The sequence below is a fragment of the Dipodomys merriami genome, unplaced genomic scaffold, assembly GCF_024711535.1.
Source record: "Dipodomys merriami isolate MVZ:Mamm:240054 unplaced genomic scaffold, mDipMer1.0.p SCAF_28, whole genome shotgun sequence".
Classification (NCBI taxonomy): domain Eukaryota; kingdom Metazoa; phylum Chordata; class Mammalia; order Rodentia; family Heteromyidae; genus Dipodomys; species Dipodomys merriami.
Window position 1 is genome coordinate 17,746,184 of NW_027204270.1, and position 22,099 is coordinate 17,768,282.

At 54.6% G+C, this 22,099-nt stretch overlaps 1 protein-coding gene across 2 annotated transcripts in view; it reads right to left on the minus strand.

Annotated features, from left to right (window-relative positions):
• The window catches only part of Pax7 (paired box 7), a 91,551-nt gene that overhangs the window by 39,748 nt on the left and 29,704 nt on the right, over positions 1-22,099 (minus strand). For both annotated transcript variants that reach the window (XM_070037012.1, XM_070037013.1), the window contains one exon: positions 3,055-3,254. In XM_070037012.1, coding sequence (XP_069893113.1) covers positions 3,055-3,254 — 200 coding nt within the window. The remainder of the gene's footprint in view (positions 1-3,054; positions 3,255-22,099) is intronic.

Genomic DNA, 22,099 nt, shown 5'->3' on the forward strand with positions numbered 1-22,099 from the left:
CTTTGCAGGTGAGGAGACTGAGGATGGAGAGGCTGGAATCTGCCCCAGGCACCCAGCTCCAAGCCCACCCCCACCCCGGCCACCTGCTCTCCCCTCTGCAGGGCTACTGAGATGTCACAGAACTACAAGATCTCAGAGCCATCGATTCTTAGAAGTAGAGGCCAACCTAGTTACTTGGGAGGCTGGGATCTGAGGATTGTGGTTTGAAGGCAGCCCCGGCAGGAAAGTCCATGAGACTCTTACCTTCAATTAACTACTGAACAGGCAGAAATAGAACTGCTGCTCAAGGGGTAGAGCACCAACCTTGAGCACCAAAGCTGATGGACAAGGGCCTAGGTCCTGAGTCCAAGCCACAGTTCTGGCACAAAAAAACAAAAAGGAGGAGGAAGAAGAATAGGGAGAGGAGAATGAGAAGAAGAAGGAAGAGGAGGAAGAGGAGGAGGAGGAAGAGGAGGAGGAGGAGGAAGAGGAAGAGGAGGAGGAGGAGGAAGAGGAGGAGGAGGAGGAAGAGGAGGAAAAAGAGGAGGAGGAGGAGGAGGAGGAGGAGGAGGAGGAGGAGGAGGAAGTGGTGGAGGAGAAGGAGGGGCTAGGAAGGTGGCTCAGTGTTAGAGCGCTTGTCTTGCATGCATGAGGCCCTGGGTTCGATTCCTCAGCACCACATAAACAGAAAAAGCCAGAAGTGGCGCTGTGGCTCAAGTGGTAAAGCGCTTGCCTTGAGCTGAAGAGCTGAGGGACAGCGCCAGGCCTAGAGTTCAGGCCACACTACTGACAAAAGAAAAAAAAAGAGAAGGAGGAGGAGGAAGAAGAGGAGGACAAGAAGGAGGAGACTAAGATGGCAAAATCTCCAAGCCACATTACAGTGGAGCCTCAGCAATCTCGGGGCCTTGAAGTCCCTGTTCCGCTCCCTATAGCAGGGTCCCTCTGCCAGGGCCTCCAATCCGGTGGCCTTGTCTTTAGTTTGAGCCTTTTCTGTGGCGAGAATCTCATCCTCTCCCCAGACACCCCTGCTGTCAGTGAGGACCGGTCACTCAGAGGGGCCCTGGTGACCACTGCAGGCCACCCCTGAGCGATAGAGGGACACCACTTCGGGGGACAGAAAGCTGCCTGCCGACAGGGACACGGCAGGAGCGGGGCGGGGGCTGCAGGCCTTGTTGCTGGTTTCAGGGCTCCGAGCCCGGCTCTCCTCAGGGACCTCTGTGAGCAGCTGTGTGCTGGAGTCATGTCTCCCGACCTTGATTTCATCCGCCTTTGTTTGTGCTTTAAAACCTCAACTATTTGGGTTCATCTCTCTGCTTAGGAAGTTCTTGGGCTAAGGCGGGGGGGGGGGGCCGCGGGGAGAGACCCTGGGTTTGCCTGGTGGGGTGGGGGATGGGGGACTTCTGGTGAGAGAAGAGAGACCCAGTGAGCCCCTGGAGAAGCCCCATGGATGCTGGGAGTCAGCAAGAACGAGGATGCTGGGCTGCTCCACGCGGACTCCTCCATTCCCAGCCTGGAGTGACACCTGTTCCTGAGTCCCCTGGGCCAATAAAAGCAGTGCCAGGAAATTTTACAAAAAGCAGCCAGGCTTCAAGGTGGTGGGAAGCAGCCAGCCCAGGGGATGAGAAAGCCGGGAAGAATGCACAGGGCAACAGCTGCAGGGAGGGGGCAGAGGGGTGGGCGCCTCTGCTGTCACCAGAGGAGAGGGAGGCTGAGGGGGGCGGACTGGGCCACCAGCCCCCTCCCTTCCCCTTGGGTACCTCTACAAGGGCTGCCAAGGGCCCCTCTGGTCTGCCAGTAGGGGGTAGATGGAGGTTCCTGGAGGGCTTAAGGTGGATTTGTTTCTAGAACTTTCCCTATTGCTCTCAAATTCCAGGTCCTGAGTCAACGTTTTCATCCCTCTACTCGGAAAGAACATGGGCTTTGCCAGGCGCCCAGGGGCTCACGCCTGTAATCCTAGCTTCTAAGGAGGCTGAGATCTGAGGATCATGGTTCAAAACCAGCACAGGCAGGAAAGCTAATGAGAATCTTGTTTCCAATGAACCAGCGAAAAGTCGGAAGTAGAGCCGTGGCTCAAGTGGTCGAGTGCTAGCTCTGAGCAAAAAAAAAAAAAGCTCAGACAGAGCCCAGGCTCTGAGTTCACACACACACACACACACACACACACACACACACACACACACACACACACACACACACACACACACACACACACACACACACACACACACGAGATGGCCTTAGTATCATCAGCCAGGCATGGTTCAGACACACCTCGGCTCTGAGTCCCCATTTCTGCACAGTGGCCCCGCCAAAGACAAGGTGGTCTGACTGAGGCGCAAGAGTTAGACACCACAGTAGCTGGTGCGGTACTCTGGAGGGAGGCTGGCTCCCTTGTGTGGAAGTGTGTCATTGGGGGTCCCTCTCCCCGCTCCCCACCTCTCTGCTCTGTGGATAAACCAGCCCAGGACTGACTTCCTATGACAGCCATGCATCCCAGCCTGTCTGCTCTCTCCGGCCTCCCCAGCCCAGGCCCTTTCCAGCCCTGAGCTGCAGATCAACTGCAGGTCTCCCAGAATCCGCTTAGGACTCAGCCGCCGGCCTGCGATCACCCCCTAACCCCGGCCCCCTCGGGTCTGCCCGGCTCTGGCCAGGGACATGCCTACCCCGTCTCCTCTCACAATGAGGAACTCAGCTACCCATGGGGGGGGGGGGAACCAGGCTTGTCTGGCAATTTCTCTCTTCATTACCTCCGTCCCTGATCAGATGTGTGGAGATGCTTATCTATCCTGAGTTCTCTCTTTTGGCGGAATATCTAACTTCCTTCCTTCTTTAATGTCTCTCTCTCTTCCCCTTCCCCCCTTCTCTCTCCTTCCCCCCTCTCTTCGGTCTCTATTTTCCCCCTCTTTCTCACTCCAGTCCTTCACCCGACCAACCTTCCCTGCCCATTGCCTCTGTGCCAGGTGTATCACTGCTATGTCTTCCTGGGAGGGGGAATGATGTTGGAGGGGGGAATGACCTTGAACTCATGACCTTGCCCCCCCATCTGGGCCCTGGAGGGCAGCGGAAGACCCTCACCTGGACGCGGGCCTCGGTGAGCTTGGTCCGCTGCGCCAGCTCCTCGCGCGTGTAGATGTCAGGGTAGTGGGTCCGCTCGAAGGCCTTCTCCAGCTCCTCCAGCTGCTCGGCCGTGAAGGTGGTGCGGCTGCGGCGCTGCTTGCGCTTCAGCGGGAGGTCCGGCTCCGACTCCACGTCCGAGCCCTCATCCAGGCGGTTCCCTGCAGCCAGGCAAGAGGGGGGAAGAAGGCATCAGCTTAGTGAAACGTTGGGGTTGGTAGGAAGCATCGCCACCTCTGTGCCCACTTGGGACACTGCCCAAGGATGGAGCCCTTCCTGAGCACAAGGAAGTTGATTGGACCAACGTAGAAGCCACCTCCTCACCCAGCCCTAGAGGATTGCTTAACACCCCCTGGCAAAAACCCATTTAAAAAAAGAAGCAGCAGCCGGGTGTCGGTGGCTCACGCTTGTAATTCTAGCTACTCAGGAGGCTGAGATCTGAGGATCACGGTTCAAAGCCACCCCGGGCAGGAAAGTCCATAAGACTCTTCTCCAATAAACCACTAGAAAACCAGAAGTGGCGCTGTGGCTCAAGCAGTAGAGTGCTCACCTTGAGCTGAAGAGCGCAGGGACAGCGCCCAAGCTCAGAGTTCAAGTCCCACGACCGACAAAAAAAAAAAAAAAAAAAAAAAAAAAAAGCAGCAAATCCCCAACCATTGGATATTTACATTATTTATTTACAGACACGAAAGATATTCATGATGTAAAACTCGGAGGACGGTTTTATACAAAATACATTTGTCAGAATTCATCTTCTCCCCCCACCCCAAATAAAGTCATACTGTACAGTAGTTGCTCCTCAATAGACTTGACCTTAAGACAAAGACACAGTACCAGGTACTGTGGCTCTTTACCAAGAAAGCAAAGATTGAAAGGATCATAGTTCCAAGCCAGCCATGGTAAAATGTTAGTGAGAGCCCCATCTTAACTAACAGGCTGGATGTGGTGACAGTGCCTGTAATACTAGCGATGTGGAAGGAGACCACAGGTAGGGGGATCATGGTCTGAGGCCAATCCTGAGCAAGAATGTGAGCCCCTATCTGAGCCGAGCAGGGTGGGTGCAGCTGGCCCACTGGGGCCCCCTCCCAGAACATCACGGTCAAATGCAACAAGTCACAGGGACCCCCTTCCTGAAACCCTCTGATGGGGATGAGGTCAAGCCCTCAGGAGACCCCGGGAGGAGGAGGCCTGTGTAAACAGGGAGGCAGACTGGGGCTGAATCCTTAGGCAGAGATCAGGCAAGGAGAGTCAAGTCTGACAGAAGAGGCCCGGCCTTCCTGGCGGAAGCCCTCACCCCATGGCTTCTCAGTTCCTCCTTGGAGGGCAGAGATGGCCTCTCTCCGCCCAAACTGTCCCAGCAGGTGACCATGGACAAGGGCAGAAAAAGTGCTCCGAACCCCACCCCACCCCCAGCTGGGTCCCAGCGCAAGGAAGAAAACAGAGGCCATCTTTGTTGTTGTTGTTACTTTATCTTAATTCAAGGTTGCAGAGCTGCAGATGGTGGATGGCTACTGCAGCACGGGGCAGCACAGCCCTGGCAGGGGGTGCCTGGGCTCTTCTAGCTTCAGAGGAGAGAGGGAGGGAGGGAGGCCGGAGCCCAGAGCTGTCCGCAGATGACAATGTCTAGTGGAACTGAGCCGTGCTGGTTTTCACACCCGTGGTCTTTACCATCCCGTGAATGTATAATTATATACATATGTACACATATATTTATGAAATGACACTCATTTGCCATCAACAAGAGCACTGGTTTTCTTCCATCAGGTTTTCAAATGTGCTTTGGTAATAAAAAATAAAATAACTGAGAAAATTGCAGCGGGCTACAGAGCTGGGACCAGAACTGAAGACCAATGTTTACTTGATGTTCAATGAGGAAGGGGGGCGCGGGGCTCCTGCCCCTCCAGCACCCCTGCTCTCCAGACTCCACGAAGCTGCGAGACTCATCATGGACTTCTGGTCTCGTTTACCCACCCCCTCCTCTCCACTCCTGGCTGGGCAGGGATCTGGGGAACTCCATGGAAGTGGAAGCCCAGAGTGAAGAGGGCAAAGCAGGGCCCACAGGCTGCCGATGCTGAATGGTCCTCTCGGAGGAAGGCGTTGCCATAGCAACGCTCTGGATGCTGAAGAGAGCAAGTCTGCCCCATGCCTCCCAGAGACTCAGATCTAAGAGAGCACCACTGCCACCCACCTGTGACTGCAGCCCCCTGAGAAAAGTCTTCTCTAAGGTCTCATGACAAGGACCATTGGCTCGTTTATGAATAGGGATGATAAGGCTCAGAGAGGTTGCCATGGAAAGAGGTCACACAGCCTGTAAGCCCATGCTCCCTTCCTGGACAGGGGTTGAGAGACTGACTGACTGGCAGAGAGTTTTTTCAAGGCCTCTGGGACTAGGAGACCTAAGGCCTGGATCCTGAACTCTGTCTTTTCTTTGCTGTGTGGCCTTGGACAAGTTGTTTCCTGTCTCTGAGCCTTGAATTTCTCAGCTGAGGAAAGACAGGATTAAAACACATCCCTTCACACCTCGTGGGATGGCTTGGAGAATAGAAACAAAACCTCTGGAAGAACTGGGAATAAAAAGGCCAGCAGAGGGACTGTTATTGTTGTCACTGATGATGGCGATGAAGATGACAGGAAGAGGGGGAACGTAGGAGGAACAGAGCCAAAGAAACACACAAGACCCCGATCCACCCTGATTCACTTTCCTGCACCCACACCCTCTTGGGGCATCTTTCCCACTCCCAACCCTAGGAATCTTTCAGCCTGCAGTTAAATTCATCAGCAGGACAAAGTGAGTTTGGCCACAGAGTGGCCCTGCTGGATGAGACTGTGTCCCCCCTGCAGGAAAAGCTGATTGCTTCTGCATGAAGCCTGGGCGGGCAGTGGGCAGTGGGGAGAGGGGACTTGGGAATGCGTTCACGGAGCACTGGTGGGCTTGGGAGCAGCCTCCTGGACAGCCATGTGGCTCTTGACCCTCCCTCCCCCCGTCCCTCCCCCCTGCTCCAGTAGCTGGGAGCTGCTGGTCTGCAGACAGACCTGAGAGAGTCTCTCCCCCTGCCCTCTCTCTGTCTCTGGCTCTTGTCTCTGCTTCGGGGAACAGGGAGGTCCACACTGATCAGCCTCCCTCCCATACACACACACCCCCTGCACGCCTTGGGACCCTCCAGCCTTATGGGGGAGAAATCAGCGGTCCTTTGAGGAAGCTCTCAATCTCATGGAGGTGGGTACCCCTCCTGTTCTGAGGACTTCTTCCCACAGCTTGACACCCCGGGAAGCCGTGTCCACTGCCAGGTGTGCCAGGAGGCCTCAGCAATGTGGCAAGCCCCCGTGACCCCGTGACCTGCCTCCGCCTCCATCCCCTTAACTGGGGGTTTTCCGTGTAGCAGAGTCTGGCCCTCCCAGGCAACCCCACGCCATGCAGCCTCCCCCAAACCACGGTATCCTGGGCCAATGCAGGTGGATTTCAGTGCCATCCTCAGAGTCCGGAAAGCATTAGCTACCAGGAACCAGGAGCGTTCATATGGAAGTTTCTAGAGACACTGAACGCAAGTGGGCGTGAGTGTGCTGTCCTCGCTGAGCTGGAGATCTCAGAGCATTGGGGGGCAGGGGCAGTGCTTGGTACACAGCGGGCGCTCTTTGACTTAGGCCAGGCCTCTAGGCCAGATCTTTGCTGGTTATTTGGGGGAAAGTGCCTCATTGACATTTTGGCCCAAGCTGCCTTCGAACTACTGTCCCTGGACCTCAGCCTCTAGGTAGCAGCTAGGATTACAGAGATGTGGCTGCTTCCACTCTCCTGCTGGAGAAAACGTCTTGAAAGACAATGGTTGTCATTTCTGGACCTGTCTATCTTACAGAAGGTAGAAAGGGGCTGCACCCCTCCGTCGTCTCCCCGGGTCTGGGGGAGCGAGTTGTGCTGGTGAGGTTTGGGGAGTGGGGGGCGTCTTTCTGTCCCTATCACAGACAACCTCCTCGCCCACGCCTGCACCACCCCCTCCCTGCCCCGCTCTTGCCACCTCCCAAGCCAGGCTTTATTACAGTTTAACATAGGCCCCGGCGTGGAGCGGTGGCAGAGAAACGAATCACATAATAGTTGATATGCGTTTTAATCAAGTAATTCGGGCAGAGCCGAGAGCTGGCGAGGGTGGGCCAGGCGCCCCTGAATACCAAGCAGGCCTGGGCGCAGGCCTTGGAAAATGGAAAAGTCATTTATTAGCCCAGCTGGGGGTCGCCAGGCTGGCCTCAGCAAGGCACCTTCCCGGCCCCTCCATGCAAACCATTCAACTGTAACCAGTGTGCGGGGCAGGCCGAGGGGAACACGGAGACTCAGGGGTTCCCCTCTGTGCTCACTGCCCTGGAGGCCCGGCCGAGGGACGCAGTGGGCCCTGCTGTCCTCCTCTCCTGCCACACTGCTGTTGGGCGCCCATCTCAGCGCTGGGCACTGCCCAGCGTCCACGCTACACCTCCTTTCCCTCCATACCGCACCCATGCCCCCAGGGTAGGCCTGCCCCTCGCCTGCAGCGCCTAGATCAGGCATGTGGCATGCTGTCCCGTGTCGGTCCCCACCACCTTCCACCACCACCCTGGCTAGCCTCGAGGATTGTGTGTTCTGGCTGGTGGCCTTCACACTGCTGAGGCTCTGCTGCCTGGTACCCAGGGGCGAAACAAACATGGGCCCATGTGGGGCATTCTCAGCACAGAGCCAACATGCCAACAGCATGGATTTGTCCATACACACGCATGTAGGAGATGGCGCTGTTTATACATTCCTGCCAGGAAGGGGCAGATCTAGGAAGAAGGAAGGATAGAGGGCTTGACATGGTGCTGTGTTGTTGTACGAGCAGATCTCAGAGCTGCTTTTTCTCAAGGGGCCCGAACTGTGAATCAAACACAAGGAACATCTTGGAAGAGAAGAAACTGGGTGCTGAGGGTTTGGAAGAATCTGAGGACGGAGTCAGGGAAGATTTCCCGGGTACAGAGAATGTAAAACTAAGGTTCACCTGCCTTGAGACAGAGCTGAAGAAGCTTCGATCTCTAACCTGCTGTTGTCCTGGGCAGGTAGTGTAGAGCGTGGGAAGGGAGCACACTGTCAGAGAGGAGGGAGAATGTGGGACCATTTAATGGAGTCCAGTTCCTGCCAACCTGGAGAAGTGGCTGCGGCCCTCTGTGCCTTGGTGTCCTCATCTGTCAAAGTCAGGAAACCAACAGTCTCCACCTCGTGGAGTCGTCTTACATGGAGATGGAAGGCATGGCCAGAAAGCAAGGGCTCAGCACACGGCCTAGCCTGGCCCACAGCAGGCGCCTGGTGAGCAGCAGCCTTCCTTCTGAGGCTGGGAACTACTGGCACCTCTGGGTGATGAGAACTTAATTGACCCCTGTATCCCCTTGCCCCAGAGACCAGTGTGTGCCCGGTACGCAACACAAAGGCAAGGAAGAGCGGATGCACGCGTGAGTGCAGGGATGACTGAGCGAATGAAGGAGTGAAGAATACATGAATGAGTGAACCATGGCCCCTCCCTGCCCCTCCCCGGCCCTCCCCCTTCCCATTTGCCAACATGGGAATTTCTCAGGGACCCAGCCACACCCATAGACCCTCACGTGCCAGCTCTTTTATGGGAGAATGTTCCAGAATGCAAGTGGTATTTACAAAGAGGAGTGGGGTGGGGGCATCAGTGTGGCAGGTATCGAGGGTCAAGGAGGGGGACGGATGCTCAGGATGTCCAAGCCAGCTGTCCCCACAGAAGACACCGTCCACCCCACAAGGCACGGACAATGGGTACAGACTGAGGAGTCGGGCCTCCGGCTTCCCTCTGCTCACGCCCAGCCCCACGCTGAGCCCGGGAACAGAGAGTCGGCATTGCGGACCCACGTGGACCCTGGCTCCAGGACCACAGGCTCCTGCCTGCTCTGTCTGTGTTGCTCTCCTCCCTGCTCAGCCATGAGGAGGCTGGGACAAGGCTGGACTAGGGGAGAAGGTCGTGGAGAATATACCGGAAACCATCTGCCTATGTGTCTTGGCCCTACCCTGTCTCTTCCTGGAGGAACTCAGTCTCAGTAGGGCCTAAGAGCTTGGTGTTGCTGAGTTCCAATATACAGATGAGGAAACGGAGGCTGATGGAGGCTATGTGCCCAGTGGCGGAGAATGGTTGAGCCCAGGCCATTGGCCAGCAGCCCCTCTTAACACCTCAGGGATGCTCAGGTCCTCCTTGCCCAGGCCTAGCTGATGCCTTCATGCTGCCAGGTGGATTGAAACTCGCCTCCTCCATGAAGCCCTCAGTGATTGTGTCACCAGCCTCTGGGGCCCTGGCCCTTCCTGCCACCCTCTCCGGTCTTCTGGTGGATATATTCAGTTTGTCAAAATACCCCTCATACTCCCGCCGTGTGAGGGGGCATTTGAACTTTGTGAGTGTGGGAACTGAGTCTGTCACCAAACTGGGACCCCTCCTGAGTAGACACCAGGTCTTCATAGTAAGGGTTGTTTTGTGTGTTTTGTTTTTAACTTGAGAATGTTTGTCATTAACAGACGCTAGAAGGAACTGCAACTGCAGAGTCCCGGGGCATGCATCCTCACAGACACACAGACTGGCCGGAGCCTGCCCGAGCCACAGCTTCTCCCGGAACCTGCTGCCCCCTCCCCTCTGGAGCCCATCCATCCACCTTCCCTTCGGCCCCCCACTTCCAGCTTTGGGGACCCCTGGGCCCCAGCCTTCTGTTGCAAGCAGAGCCACGATCTGGTAGGGGTTTACTCCCCCTCTTCCTGGGTGCCTCTCAAACCTATGGGACAAAGGCCCCAGCAGGGACAAACCTCCTTCCCCCTGCCTTTGGATGGGAGGGAAGGAAGGACAGAGGAGGAAGGAAGGACAGAAGGAAGGATGAACACTGGGCTCATCCCAGAGTCCAGAGGAACATGGACAGGATGAGCACTCATGGAGGAGAGCCTACTTCTGCTACCCCGGCACTGAGCCATGGCTCTGTCCTGGGCAGGCCTCTCCTGCTAGAATGGAAAGCAGCACCAGAACCCCCACCACCCACCCACCAGCAGTAAGACCTCACCCCAAGAGATGCACAGAGGTCAAAGCCAGCAACTTGGGGTCAGCCTGCATCTCTGGCTCCCTGGGGAGCTCAATTCACACCCAAATACCTGGGAGGAAGGCTGGAGAGAGGTGGTCTGTGGAACACGGGGGTACTGGCAGTGGACAGGAGAGATGACCCCTGGTCATTTCCCCAGAGCACACACAATAGAGGAACACAGCCGACAATCGATAATCAGTTTCACAACAGTAAGGATGGAAGGTTCTCAACACCCCCGACAGACAGAAATGACAGAGGTACAAGTGACTCTGGTCCAATCCTTACACGGCGTGTGCCTGTACCGAAATGTCACGGGGTACCCCACAAGTAGGTACTCAGCCAGGCGCCAATGGCTCTCATCTGTCATCCTAGCTATTCAGGAGGCTGAGATCTGAGGATGGAGATTCAAAGCCAGCCCAGGGCAGACAAATCTGTGAGACTCTTTTATCTCCAAATAACCAGCTAAAAGCTAGAAATGGAGCTGTGATTCAAGTAGTAGTGGCATGCTAGCCTGGAGCAAAAAGCCGAGGAACAGTGCCCAGGCCCTAAGCTCAAACCTCAGTACTGACAAACACACAAAAAATAATAAACAGACAAATCGGCAGGCAGTGAAAAGGTGTTGTTCCCCCAACCCTTCCCCCGAGGACAGCATGATCAGCAGCGCTGGCTTTCAATACATGCTGGTCACAGGCGGGGTTCGATCAAACCCTTCTCTACGCTGCTCGTAGGAAAATATCACCCTGGAACCTCTTTGTATAATTAAGATAGGCGAATTCAAATGAGAAGAGAAAAAATAATGTCTGACGTTTGAAAAAAAGACCACAAACTGGGGGACGGGAGAAGAGGAGAAAGGGAGTTTGTCATAAGAAGATCCAGGACTAGAACTCTAAGTTGGAGGCCTCAGTAAGGACTACGGGACACCCCAGTCATAACTGACTCCTGTGGGGGACAGGAAGGCCTCAATCTGCACCCTCTGGGGCAGGGGCTAAGGGGCTTCCCTGAGGCCCAAGCCCCTCTTTCTCTCTTTGGAGGATGGAGTGGAGAAGGCTCCTCCCTCCTCTCCTCCTCCTTCCTTCCCCCCCCTCCCCTCCCCAGGCCAGGCCTGGACCCCTCGTGGCTGGCTGGTCCCTGGGTAGCAGAGGCCTTTCATGCAATGTTCCCCTGGCCTCTCTCCTCCCTTCCCCGCCTGTCTTTCCCCCCTCTCCTGTCAGGGCCCCATCAATCTAGGCAGCCCAGCCCCTCTCCAGCTGGCCTGGCCAGGCCCGTTCCCAGGCAGAGCAGGTCTACATGGAAGGTGGTGGAAAAATGTGGACAAATTTCTGATTTGCAACACTCTGGGAAAGAGTTTATTGCCATTGTTTGAGGACGAATGTATAAATAAAGCAAGGCGAAGATGGCGGGGGGAGGCTGGTGAAAGGCAGAAAACGAGAAATTTTATGGCCGTAAGGAGCGTGCTCTAATGGTGATTTTTGAGGCACTGGACCATGGTAGTTACTTAGCCAAATGATCACTGTGAAGCTGGGCAAGGGAGCTTATTTCTTAATTACTGTTACGTCGCCATGTCAGGCAGACGCCCTGTCCTGGAGCACTGGGTCCCGGGAGACACGGGCTCGGAGCTGGGTCTGGATGTCAGGGTGCTGGTGGGTGTGTGGGAGGGACAAGGGGGAGTTTGTCACCTGCCTCCAGCCCACCCCCAACTAGGGCAGGGGCTCTGGGTCTGCCCCTACCCAGGTGCCTGCCCCCAGGGAAACCACCTTGCAGAGAAGGAAAAGAAGTGTGAACTGCAGGCACATTTATGCATCCGCTCCAGATCCTGTTGGGTCTGGCACCAGTGACACACTCCTATAATCCCAGCTACTCTGGAGGCTGAGATCTGAGGATCACAGACCCAAGTCAGCCTGGACAGGAACAGTCGATGAGATGCTTATTTCTGATCAGCCAGTTTAAAAAAAAAAGTCAGACACAGAGCTGTGGCTGAAGAGGTGGAGCGCCAACCTTGAAGCTTGGGGCTCTAACAGGCATTCCCTCTAGGCAGCCACAGAGGGGAGCAGAGGGAAGCGGTGGTTCCCGAGGGTCTGAGTGGACCAAGTGCTCTCACCTTGTGGTTCTCCCCTTCACAGATCCTCACTGTCCCCTTACGGATGGGGCCAGGGTCTTCTATCAGCACTCAGAGACGTACGGAGACCCAGGAGGGTGCCCAGGAGCTAGGTCTCCACTCAGATGGGGAGAGAGGAACCGCAGGCGGGTGGGGTGCTGTAAGCACAGCTCGGAGCTTCCTGGCGCCTCCTGCATTCACTCTCAAGATTTTGTTTCCAACAGGGTCCTGGGCAGGTAGGTGCTGCCTACAGCAAGCCAGGGGAAAGTTAGCCACAGCACCAGAGCCACCTGCTCTGTGAGAAGGGGTCCACCATGGGAAGACAGGGACAGAAAGGCCTGGGAGGCCTCAGATGGGCTCAGCCAGGGGCAACCCCTGGCCTTGCTCCTGCCACCTTCCATGGTAGATGCACCATAAGAGTTTCTTCTTCTTTTTTAGGAGTGGGGTGGTACCAAGGTTTGAACCCAGGACCTCCCACTTTTGCCCTGCTTTTTGACTCACAGTTGGTGCTCTACCACTTGAACCACATCTTCAGTCCAGCTTTTTGCTGGTTCACTGGAGATGGAATTCACAGGCTTCTCTGCCTCGGTTGGCTTTGAACCACACCCTCCGTAGCTGAGATTATAGTCATGAGTCCCCAGTGCCTAGATCACCAGACAATTCTTGACAGCCACGAGCCCATCAAACCTGGAGCCAGCGGCCAGCCTCTCCTCTCACCACCTCTCAGCTCCCAGCTCCTACCCAAGCCCCTCTCTTCTCTCTGCAGCTTTCCCTTGCAGTCCATCAAGTAGACCATCTCCAGGGTGTACCAGGGGGAGACTGTCACACTATCAATGAACTGGGAGGACATTTGCCACAGGCCAACTCCAGCATAGTCTTCTAGCTGCCGCTTGAATTATCTGGAGGGGCCATGAGTTCCTTCTGTAAGGACAGGGTTTTCTTCTCATTCTTTCTCATTCATTGAATAAATGAATGAATGACTTATTTGATGACTGGATAAATGAAGGGGGAAATAAATGAATGAAAAACTAAATGGATGAATGAATGGATGGATGTGCAAATAAATGACTGACTGTATGTACAAATGAATGAATGGGAAAATGAATTGATGGATGGATGATTTGTGAATAGATGAGTGAATGAACTGACAGATGGATGAGTGAATGAACTGACAGATGGGTGAATGAATGAATGAATGGGTGGATGGATAGATTGATGAATGGGTAGATGGATGAATGGATGGACAGATAAGTGAATGAACAGATGAATGAATCACTGGATGGACGAAGGAAGGAATGTACAAATGAATGAATGGATGGATGAACAGATGGGTCTGTTGATGATAAATCTGATGAATCTGATGGATGGATGGATGGATTAGTGAATGAATCGATGGATGAAGGAATGAATAGGTGGATGAATGAATGGATGGACAGATTGATGGATTGGTGAGTGGATGGATGGATTAGTGAATGAATAGATGAATGAGTGAATTAATGAAGGAATGAATGGGTAAATAAATAATGAATGAATGGGTGGATGGATGAATAGGTGGACCTATGATTGGTAGCTGGATGGATGGGTAGATTAGTGAATGAAATGATGGATGAAGGAATGAGTGGATGCATAGTTGAATAGATGGATGTATCAATGGATTGATGGGTGGACAGATGGATGAATTAGTGCATGAAAAGATGAGTGAATTGATGGATGGGTAAAGGAATGAAGGAATAAATAGGTAGATAGATGGATGGATGGATCTACCAACAGATGGATGGATGGATGGATGGATGGATGGATGGATGGATGGATGGATGGCCTCCCTCTGCATGCCCCGATCTGTGCACTCGCTTTCCGTGTACCTGCAGACACCTACAGCAGTTTGCTCTTCCAGACAACGTGACTGCTGGTGAGTCTGTTTAGATCGTCTTACACAGTAATCTCATTAGAGATGCATTTATGCATCACCAGACGCCCGGCCCCATGCTGAAAGCGCAGCGAGCCAGCTGCACAGTTGCAAGAGGTCTGGAGGATGGACGTTCTGTAAACCAACAGCAGACACTCCACTACATCCCCCCATCTGCATCCAGGTGCCAGGTCCCCTCAGAGGCCCCCAAATGCAAATGTAGACTCACTTGCTTGGCTTGCCAGAGAGCCTCCCCACCCCCACCAGCCCCTGGGGACCCCTCATGCACCCTGTTCTCTGAGCGCCTCTCTAGAGAGCCCAGCATCTATAGATGCACGGCTGGAGGGAACGGCTTTTTAAAGGGAGTTAAAATCCAATTTGCCCCTGCTGCTTACGCCTTTTCTAGTTTGATGTGTTTTTGATAAAAAAAAATATATTTTTTGATCAATAAAAATAAAATCTGTTACTTTCACCCTGTGGCAATTATTGCTCTGAGCTCTGTTGGCTGAATCTTGATAGAATAAATAATGCTATTTTCCCAAAATGTGGCCAGCCATAGGATGGTTACATTAAAATAGCCCAGAGGTTCTCAGAGGGGTGAGCACCATACTTTGAGCCTTTTGGAACTGGGGTGGAGGGCTGGGCTGGAGTGTCTGAGTGGAGACAAACCATTTCTGAGGGTTTGCCTTGGGCCACACCCTCAGCTTTGTGTGTATTACAGGTCATAAGCTGGTAGGTACAGATGCCAACCCAGTTCTAAGGGAGAGGCTCAGAGTAAGGCAGTGACTTACCCTAGGTCACACAGCTATGGGGGGGCAGGTTGGGGGGCTGTCAGAACTTGAACCCGCCTAGCTACTCAGGAGGCTGCAACTTGATAAACTACTAAGAAAAGGTGAGAAAAGGCACCATGGCTCAAGTGGTAGAGCTCTGGCCTGGAGCACAAAGCTCCAGGGGACAGCACCCAGGCCAAGTTCAAGCCATAGGACCAGCCATTAAAAAAAAGAAGAAGAACTTGAACCCAGACCCTTCTTTTACTCTCTCTCTCCACTCCACCCCCCAGGTGTCTACACTGCCACTTCTGTTCTTCCCTTTTCCTCCTCTCCCTCCCCTCCCCACCAGACTGGGCAGGCAGGTTCCAGATAGGCCAGGGAGCACCCATGAAAGGGCCAGGGGCTGAAGCGAGAAGGGGACCAGCATGCCGCCGATTATATAGTGGGAAGGCGCAGGTCCAGAGTGCAGGGTGCCAGCCCCAGATCTGCTGCGTGCATTCGCTCTGTGCACACAGGCAGGCTTATGATTCCTACAGTGGAGCTGCAGGATTCACATCCGGACCCCTGAGCCCCCGTGACACCGGGAAGGAGACGGTCCCTCGGCGGTCCATCTTCTTCCCTTCCCAGCCAGAACTCCGGCCTCCAGCCCCTCCTAGCTCAGCTCCTGCAAGCTAATTGAATTCTCTTGCAAATAAGAGTACATTGTACAGTTCCTGCTGAGGGCAAGCTTTTTTTTTTTTTTTTTTTTTTTTACCATTTCTTTTCTTTCTTCCTCTTTAATAACTTGCGATGTCTCAAGGAGGTTTCCTTATGGCCGACACCCTGGAAAATTATTCTGTCTCTCGTGTATTCATTTCCCTCCCTTCCTTCCTTCCTTCCTTCCTTCCTACCTTCCTTCCTTCTTCTCTCTCAAGGATTTCTGCTCCATCCCTGGACCCCTCTCTTCCTACCTTGTGCTCAGAGTGTTCTAGTCCTTGCCTTTCCCTACCTCAGAAGCAAAGCCCCTACCTTCCTGCCCCCAGTGTGGAAGAGCTGGTGCCCCCCAGGGCAGTCTGGGGAACAGAGAGAGGGTCTTTCAAAAGTTTAGGAAGCAGTGGTCGTGGGGGGGGGGGAGGGGGGAGGCCCGGGGCAGGGAGCAACGCAGTCGGCTCCACTTTGAGAACCACCGCTTTGGCCTCCAGAGAACTGGACTGGTTCCAGCACTTTTGAGGTAGGAGCGGGGCGAGCCCAGAGCCTTTATTGCTCCCATCGGGTTCCCGTTATGTGTCAGGGAGAAAATCATAAACAAATGGGTCACATTTCCATTTCTGAAGGCATCTCTAGCCCAGCCTCAGCCTTCCACGTTTAGGGGTCCCTCCTCCTTAACTGACACCTGATGGGAGAAGCCAGGTGGACAGTGAGTCCCCCTGGCCCAGGCCATCTCAGGGGGAGTGGGGGAGGGGGAGCGCTGGCCGACACCGGCTGGCCAGCGAGGCTTCCTATGGGATTGGAGTATACACATGGCCGATGCCCCCCGAGTCTGCAGACATGGACCCTAAGTCTCATGAATTAGGGGTTGAGAGCACCGTGTGTGTGTGTGTGTGTGTGTGTGTGTGTGTGTGTGTGTGTGTGTGTGTGTGTGTGTGTGTGTGTGTGTGTGTGTGTGTGTGTGTGTGTGTGTGTGTGTGTGTGTGTGTGTGTGTGTGTGTGTGTGTCCTGGGGCTTGAACTCAGGACCTGGGTGCTGTCCCTGAGCTTTTTGGCTCAAGGCTGGTGGTCTACCACTTAAGCACAGCTCCATTTCTGGATTTTTTTGGGGGGGGGGAGGGTTAATTGGAGATAAAAAATGTCATGAAAGCCAGGCACTGGTGGCTCACGCCTGTAATCCTAGCTACTCAGGAGGCTGGGATCTGAGGATCGAGTTTCAAAGCCAGCCTGGGCAGCAACGTCTGTGAGACTCTTATCTCCAATAAACCACTAGAAAACCAGAAGTGGAGCTGTGGCTCAAGCGGTAGAGCGCTAGCCTTGAGCTGAAGAGCTGAGGGACAGCGCCCAAGCCCAGAGCTCAAGCCCCACAATTGACAGGAAAAAAAAAAGGAAAAAAAGGATGTCATGAATTTTCCTGCCCAGGCTGGTTTTGAACCACAATTCTCAGATCCCAACCTCCTGAGTAGTTACGATTATAGGCCTGAGCCACTGAGGCTTGGCCTCAGGAGATGTAAGAAGGGGCCCAGGGCACGGGCCGGAGAGTCAGGCTGCATGGGGCTGGCAGGGGGCTGGTGTGGCACTGGCTGTGGGCCATGGGGGTTCTCTGGGGAGCAGGCGGATCTCAGGGCCTGCACACTCGGGACCCCGCTCCCTGCCTTATTTCCCCGACTCCTGGACTCTCCTGCTCCGCTCTCGTGGTGGGAGGGGAAAGGATGCTAGGACCTGCCAATAACTGACTTCACAATGGCTGCCATCTTTTACCAGGCACCGAGCCACAGTGCTCACAGTGGTCCCATTCAACCCTCGTGCTGGTGCACGAGGTGAAGAGAAGGTAGGGCCATTTTTCCACATCCTGGGACGCAGCGCCCACCCCCTCCCCCTGCCGTGTGAGGCCACGCTGGTGGGGGGCAGGAAGAACATTTCCCCCAGTCTTAGTCTCTGTGGCTGGGGCTTCCTTTCTGTATCAGAAGTCAGTCTAGCCCAGGGACCGGTGGCTCACACCTGTAATCCTAGCCACTCAGAAGGCTGAGGTCTGAGGATCGCAGACAGACAAATCTGAGAAGATTTCATCTTCAGTGAACCACAAAAAGGCTGGAAGTGGAACTGTGCCTCAACTGGTACAGTGTTGGCCTTGAGTGAAAAAAGCAAAACAAAACAAGGGACAGATAGCATCCAGGCTCTGAGAGCCAGCCTCTGTACCGGCAAACACAAACACACACACGCACACATGCATGCATACACACACAAACAAGACTACATCCAAGCCAGCAGCAACGTTAGTCCCCACCCACTGTGTCATCCCTGAGCAAACTGAATTCAGAGAGGGGGAGTGACTTGTCTCAGGTCACACAGCAGCTGATCTCCCGCCCCCCCACACTCCATTCCCAGGGATTCCTGGACACACACACTTGGGAGTGTGCCATTGTAAGGTAGACAGTAGTCAACAGACAGGGGTCTCCTAATTGTGGCGCCCTTCACCCAGTCCCCTGACAGAGGCAGGTACATCCAGTCCTGTGAATGGGTGATCCAGCCAGGCTGGGGCTCCTCTTCTCCCCAGGGGCCCTGAGGGACCAGTACCTCAAGGTTTCGGAGGCTGAGAGTGAGTTGGTCCCAGCCTGGATACCCTGAGTAAGGCACGTAGCACATCTGGGTCCAGCATGAAGGTTACAGATGGCAGAGCAGGGGTTTGAGAAAATGGAGGTAAAGGAGATGACCCCGCCCCCACCCCTTGTCCCCCAGTCCCTGGGCCCCAGACCCCTCCCAAGGGCCCCCAGGGGGAAAATCGACACAACACATGCACTTGACTTGCTACATCCTCCGAGCCCTGACACGCTGTGGGAAGAAACCTGAGGAAGCAGAGCCTGTCGGGGGAAGAGACTCATCTCCAGCCAGGCGGCTGAGTCACTGTTTACCCAACGTTGCCTAAGATGTGTCCAAACAAGAACCAGCCAGGGGTTCCTCCCTCTGCTGGGCTTCCAGACACACCCCTGCCCAAAGCCCAGGTGCCCCGCACGCAGCCCTCCCCTTGGAGATACACATGCCAATCCAATCCTAGGGGGACATGTCTATGCAAATATATGCAAAGTACATGCACAGCTATGCAAAGTATGTGGGTAGGAGTTGGGAAAAGGGGAGCCATCTTGACTTCCACAAACGTTTAATAAGCATGTATTAGGTGTGTCTACTTTCCCACACTGACCTGCCTTCAAAGATGCCTGTGGCCCTGTGGACAGCTCTGGTGAGGCTTTTTATTAAAATAAAACAGGTTAAAAAGGCAAAAATGTAAAGTGTGGCTTGGTCATAGAGCTATCCACAGTGAATCACCAGCGAATCACTACCTCAACCCCCACCCCATGCCTTTAAACACACACACACACACACACACCATTGGTCAGGAGCAGCTTGGGTATCCAGAACATTAAAACTCCCTTGTGTTGAGGGCCGCCAGTGGCTCACGCCTACAATCCTAGCTACTCAGGAGGCTGAGGTCTGAGGTTCATGGTTCAAAAGCAAAGCCCGGGCCAGTTAAGTCCTTCATGGGACTCTTATCTCCAATGAACCTCCCAGAAAACTGGAAATGGCACTGTGGCTCAAGCAGTAGAGTGCTAGCCTTGAGCAAAAAAGCTCAGGGACAGCACCCAGGCCTTAAGTTCAATCCCTACCATGGACCAAAGAAAAAAAATTCTGCCTTGAAAAACTCTGCAGCCAGGGGTCAAAGGCAGCTGCTGTGGGCCTGGTAGGTCAGACTCAGAATTCCATGCAGCCTACGCCAGCCAGGCTGGGGACGGAGTCGGGCAGTGTTGGGAAGGAAAGGAGCCCATGTTAGGCTGGTGCAGGCAGGTGGACACCGGCCTTCACTGGGGAAAGACCCAAGACAGGACCCTCCCCAGCCGCCAGGGCTGCTGGGACAGACCCAGGTTAGAGGTCCCTTCCCAAGAGGGCAGGTGTGCCAGAGGTCTGAGGGCCACCACGGAGGAGGCGATCCGCCTGCCTCCACTGTGTTCTTAGCGTTCTTTTGACTGTTCTTCAACTCCACCTCTGCTCAGACTAGTCCTCCTTCGTGATGACTAAAGGATGTTCATTTTCCTGCATCTGATCTCAACTCTTCCCTCCAGCCCTGTCTGTAGAGACCCATCTGCCAGAGTATCTTCCTCCATGGGCTTCACAATCATGGATAGCTCTGCAGCCTGGGAGAAAGGTTCCCCTGTGTATGCCGGCGGCGGTGGTTAGGCCAGGCCTCAAAACCCAACTCTTCAACTTGACAGCAAAGCCAGATCTATGGATCTGCAGTAGGAGGGACTGAAGTCAGACCAAAGGAAAAACTGCCCCACCTCAGTAGGCCAAAGCTCCATAAAGCAGCTGCCACGGTGGAATATCTTGGGGCCTTTCTCCAAGACCCCCAAAAAGGCTCCCAACCCCCAAGGCGACCTCAGAGCCCCCTCCACACACCAGGCAGTCTGAATTTCTCCCAGGTGAGTCGGAAGGGAAATTCAATCTTGTTTCCTTTTCTCTGCACTTGCCAAGAGCTTGTTTGCTCTGAGGTGCCGAGAGGCCCAAGGCCTGGCTGCCTTGGCTTCGCATAAATGACTTTCAAAGCCTGTCTTCTTTTGGGGCACTGCTGCGCACCACCTGGGTGAAGGGTTGAGCCCGCCCCGAGCCTGTGCCCAGCCTCCACGACTAGCCAGTGCCATCTGCAGTTACCTCCGGCTCCCTCAGCCTTTCCCACGGGTCACAGCCAGAGGGACCTGACCCACAACCGGGGCTGAGTGACAGCTGGTTGGAGTCCTGTGCCACCGTGGGCTCCGGGGTGTCTATTACAGAGAATACGGTGCTTGTAGGTGTGTCCACCTGCATGCTGGTCTTTCTGGGGCTCAAGGAGAGCCCTGGCTACCCCACCCCCAAGGATCTGTCTTGGTCCTTGTGGACCAGAGCCAGCTTCCCAGGACAGAGGCCAGATTGGACTTGACCTTTGATCGGGACCGTAGACCTACTTGAACTTGACCTTTGACCTGGACTTAGTCCTACGTGAACCGACAGAGCCATTACTTTGGAACAAGATGAGTTGAATGGCTGCCTGGGGAAGGAAGTGGCAGTTGGAACAACTTGTACACTTCCTTCTTCCCAGGAAGCAGCACCATTTCTACAGCGGGAGCCCACCAAGCGTGCCCAGGCACAAGTCTTCCATTCTGTGGGGTGGCTAGAGACGTGTGGGGAATGAATCCACGCCTGGTTACGTGGTCAAGACCTGGAAACTGAGAGCTACTAATACTTCCAGTCAGCTCTGCTGGTTTGAACCCTGACAATCAGAGTCCAAACCCAGCCTGGGAAAGAGAATGTGAAAGTCTTATTTTCACTAAAAAGCTAGAGAGAGAAAGAGAGAGAGAGACAGAGAGAAAGAGAGAGAGACAGAGAGAGCGAGAGCGCACCTACTATGTATAGGATCTCTGCTGAGCTACTGAGCACGCATGCTCATAGCTAATCAGACCTGGCCTACAAGGGTACATGAAGAAACTGAAGCACAGAGAGATGCTGCCACTTTCCTAAGGACTCAAAGCAGAGCCAGGATTAGAACTCTGGGCTTGCGTCCAGCTCACTGGAGACAGGAATGGAGATGCCCACACTACAGGGTATGGCCAGTCCTACTGAGCTCTGCAAAAAAGCCTGGTGGGAAGGCTGGTCTGTTCCTTGGGGAAGGCCAATCATTATCCCATTTCCCCATTGCCCTCAGGCACTGGGGCGAACTGACCTGTCCAGAAGGGGCTCAGGGACAGGAGTTCCTGGCCCCCCGGATGAGGGGTCCATCTTCGTATGTGAACAGGAGAGAGGCAGAGCCCACAGGCCCCAAGCCCTCAGCCCACACAAGCCTGGCCTCCCCTACCGTACTGTGGGGGCTGAACAGGCAGCATTCTCCCCTGATGTCTCCGTTTCCCTTTTTGAAATGAGCAGTGACTGGGCTGGGAAGGGAGGCTGCTGGCTCTGGACAAGCCCAGCAAGCTGTGAAGTGAGGCTCATGTCAAGGCAACCATAGCTTCAAGCCTGGACCCCAGGATGGTCCTTGCCCCCATCCAGGGGAGCCACCTTCCTGACCTCAGCACCTCCTGTGCCAGGTCACAGGCAGACCCTCTGCTGAGACCTCCTGCCTCCTCCCCTCCCAGAAGACAGTCGACAGCTGGGAAGGAAAGCCCCAGATGTGGCTGTGTGCCATGACGGGGCCAGGAGGGAGGGATAAGCCCCCACCGGATGCCGGTCAGCTGTGCTACCTGGAGCCTCTGCCCCATCTGTCACAACAGGGTCACCCTGGAAGCTTCTAGAGCTGCCACCTAGGAGGCTCTGACGTCAGACAAGCCCTTCAGCCCCAAACCCCAGCCCTAATCAAAGATGGTGGGAGCTGGGAAGGGGCGGTACAGCCGGAGACGGGGCACGCACACACGTGCACATACACGCACACATGCACGCCACACACAAGTACATGCTTTGTTAAGGC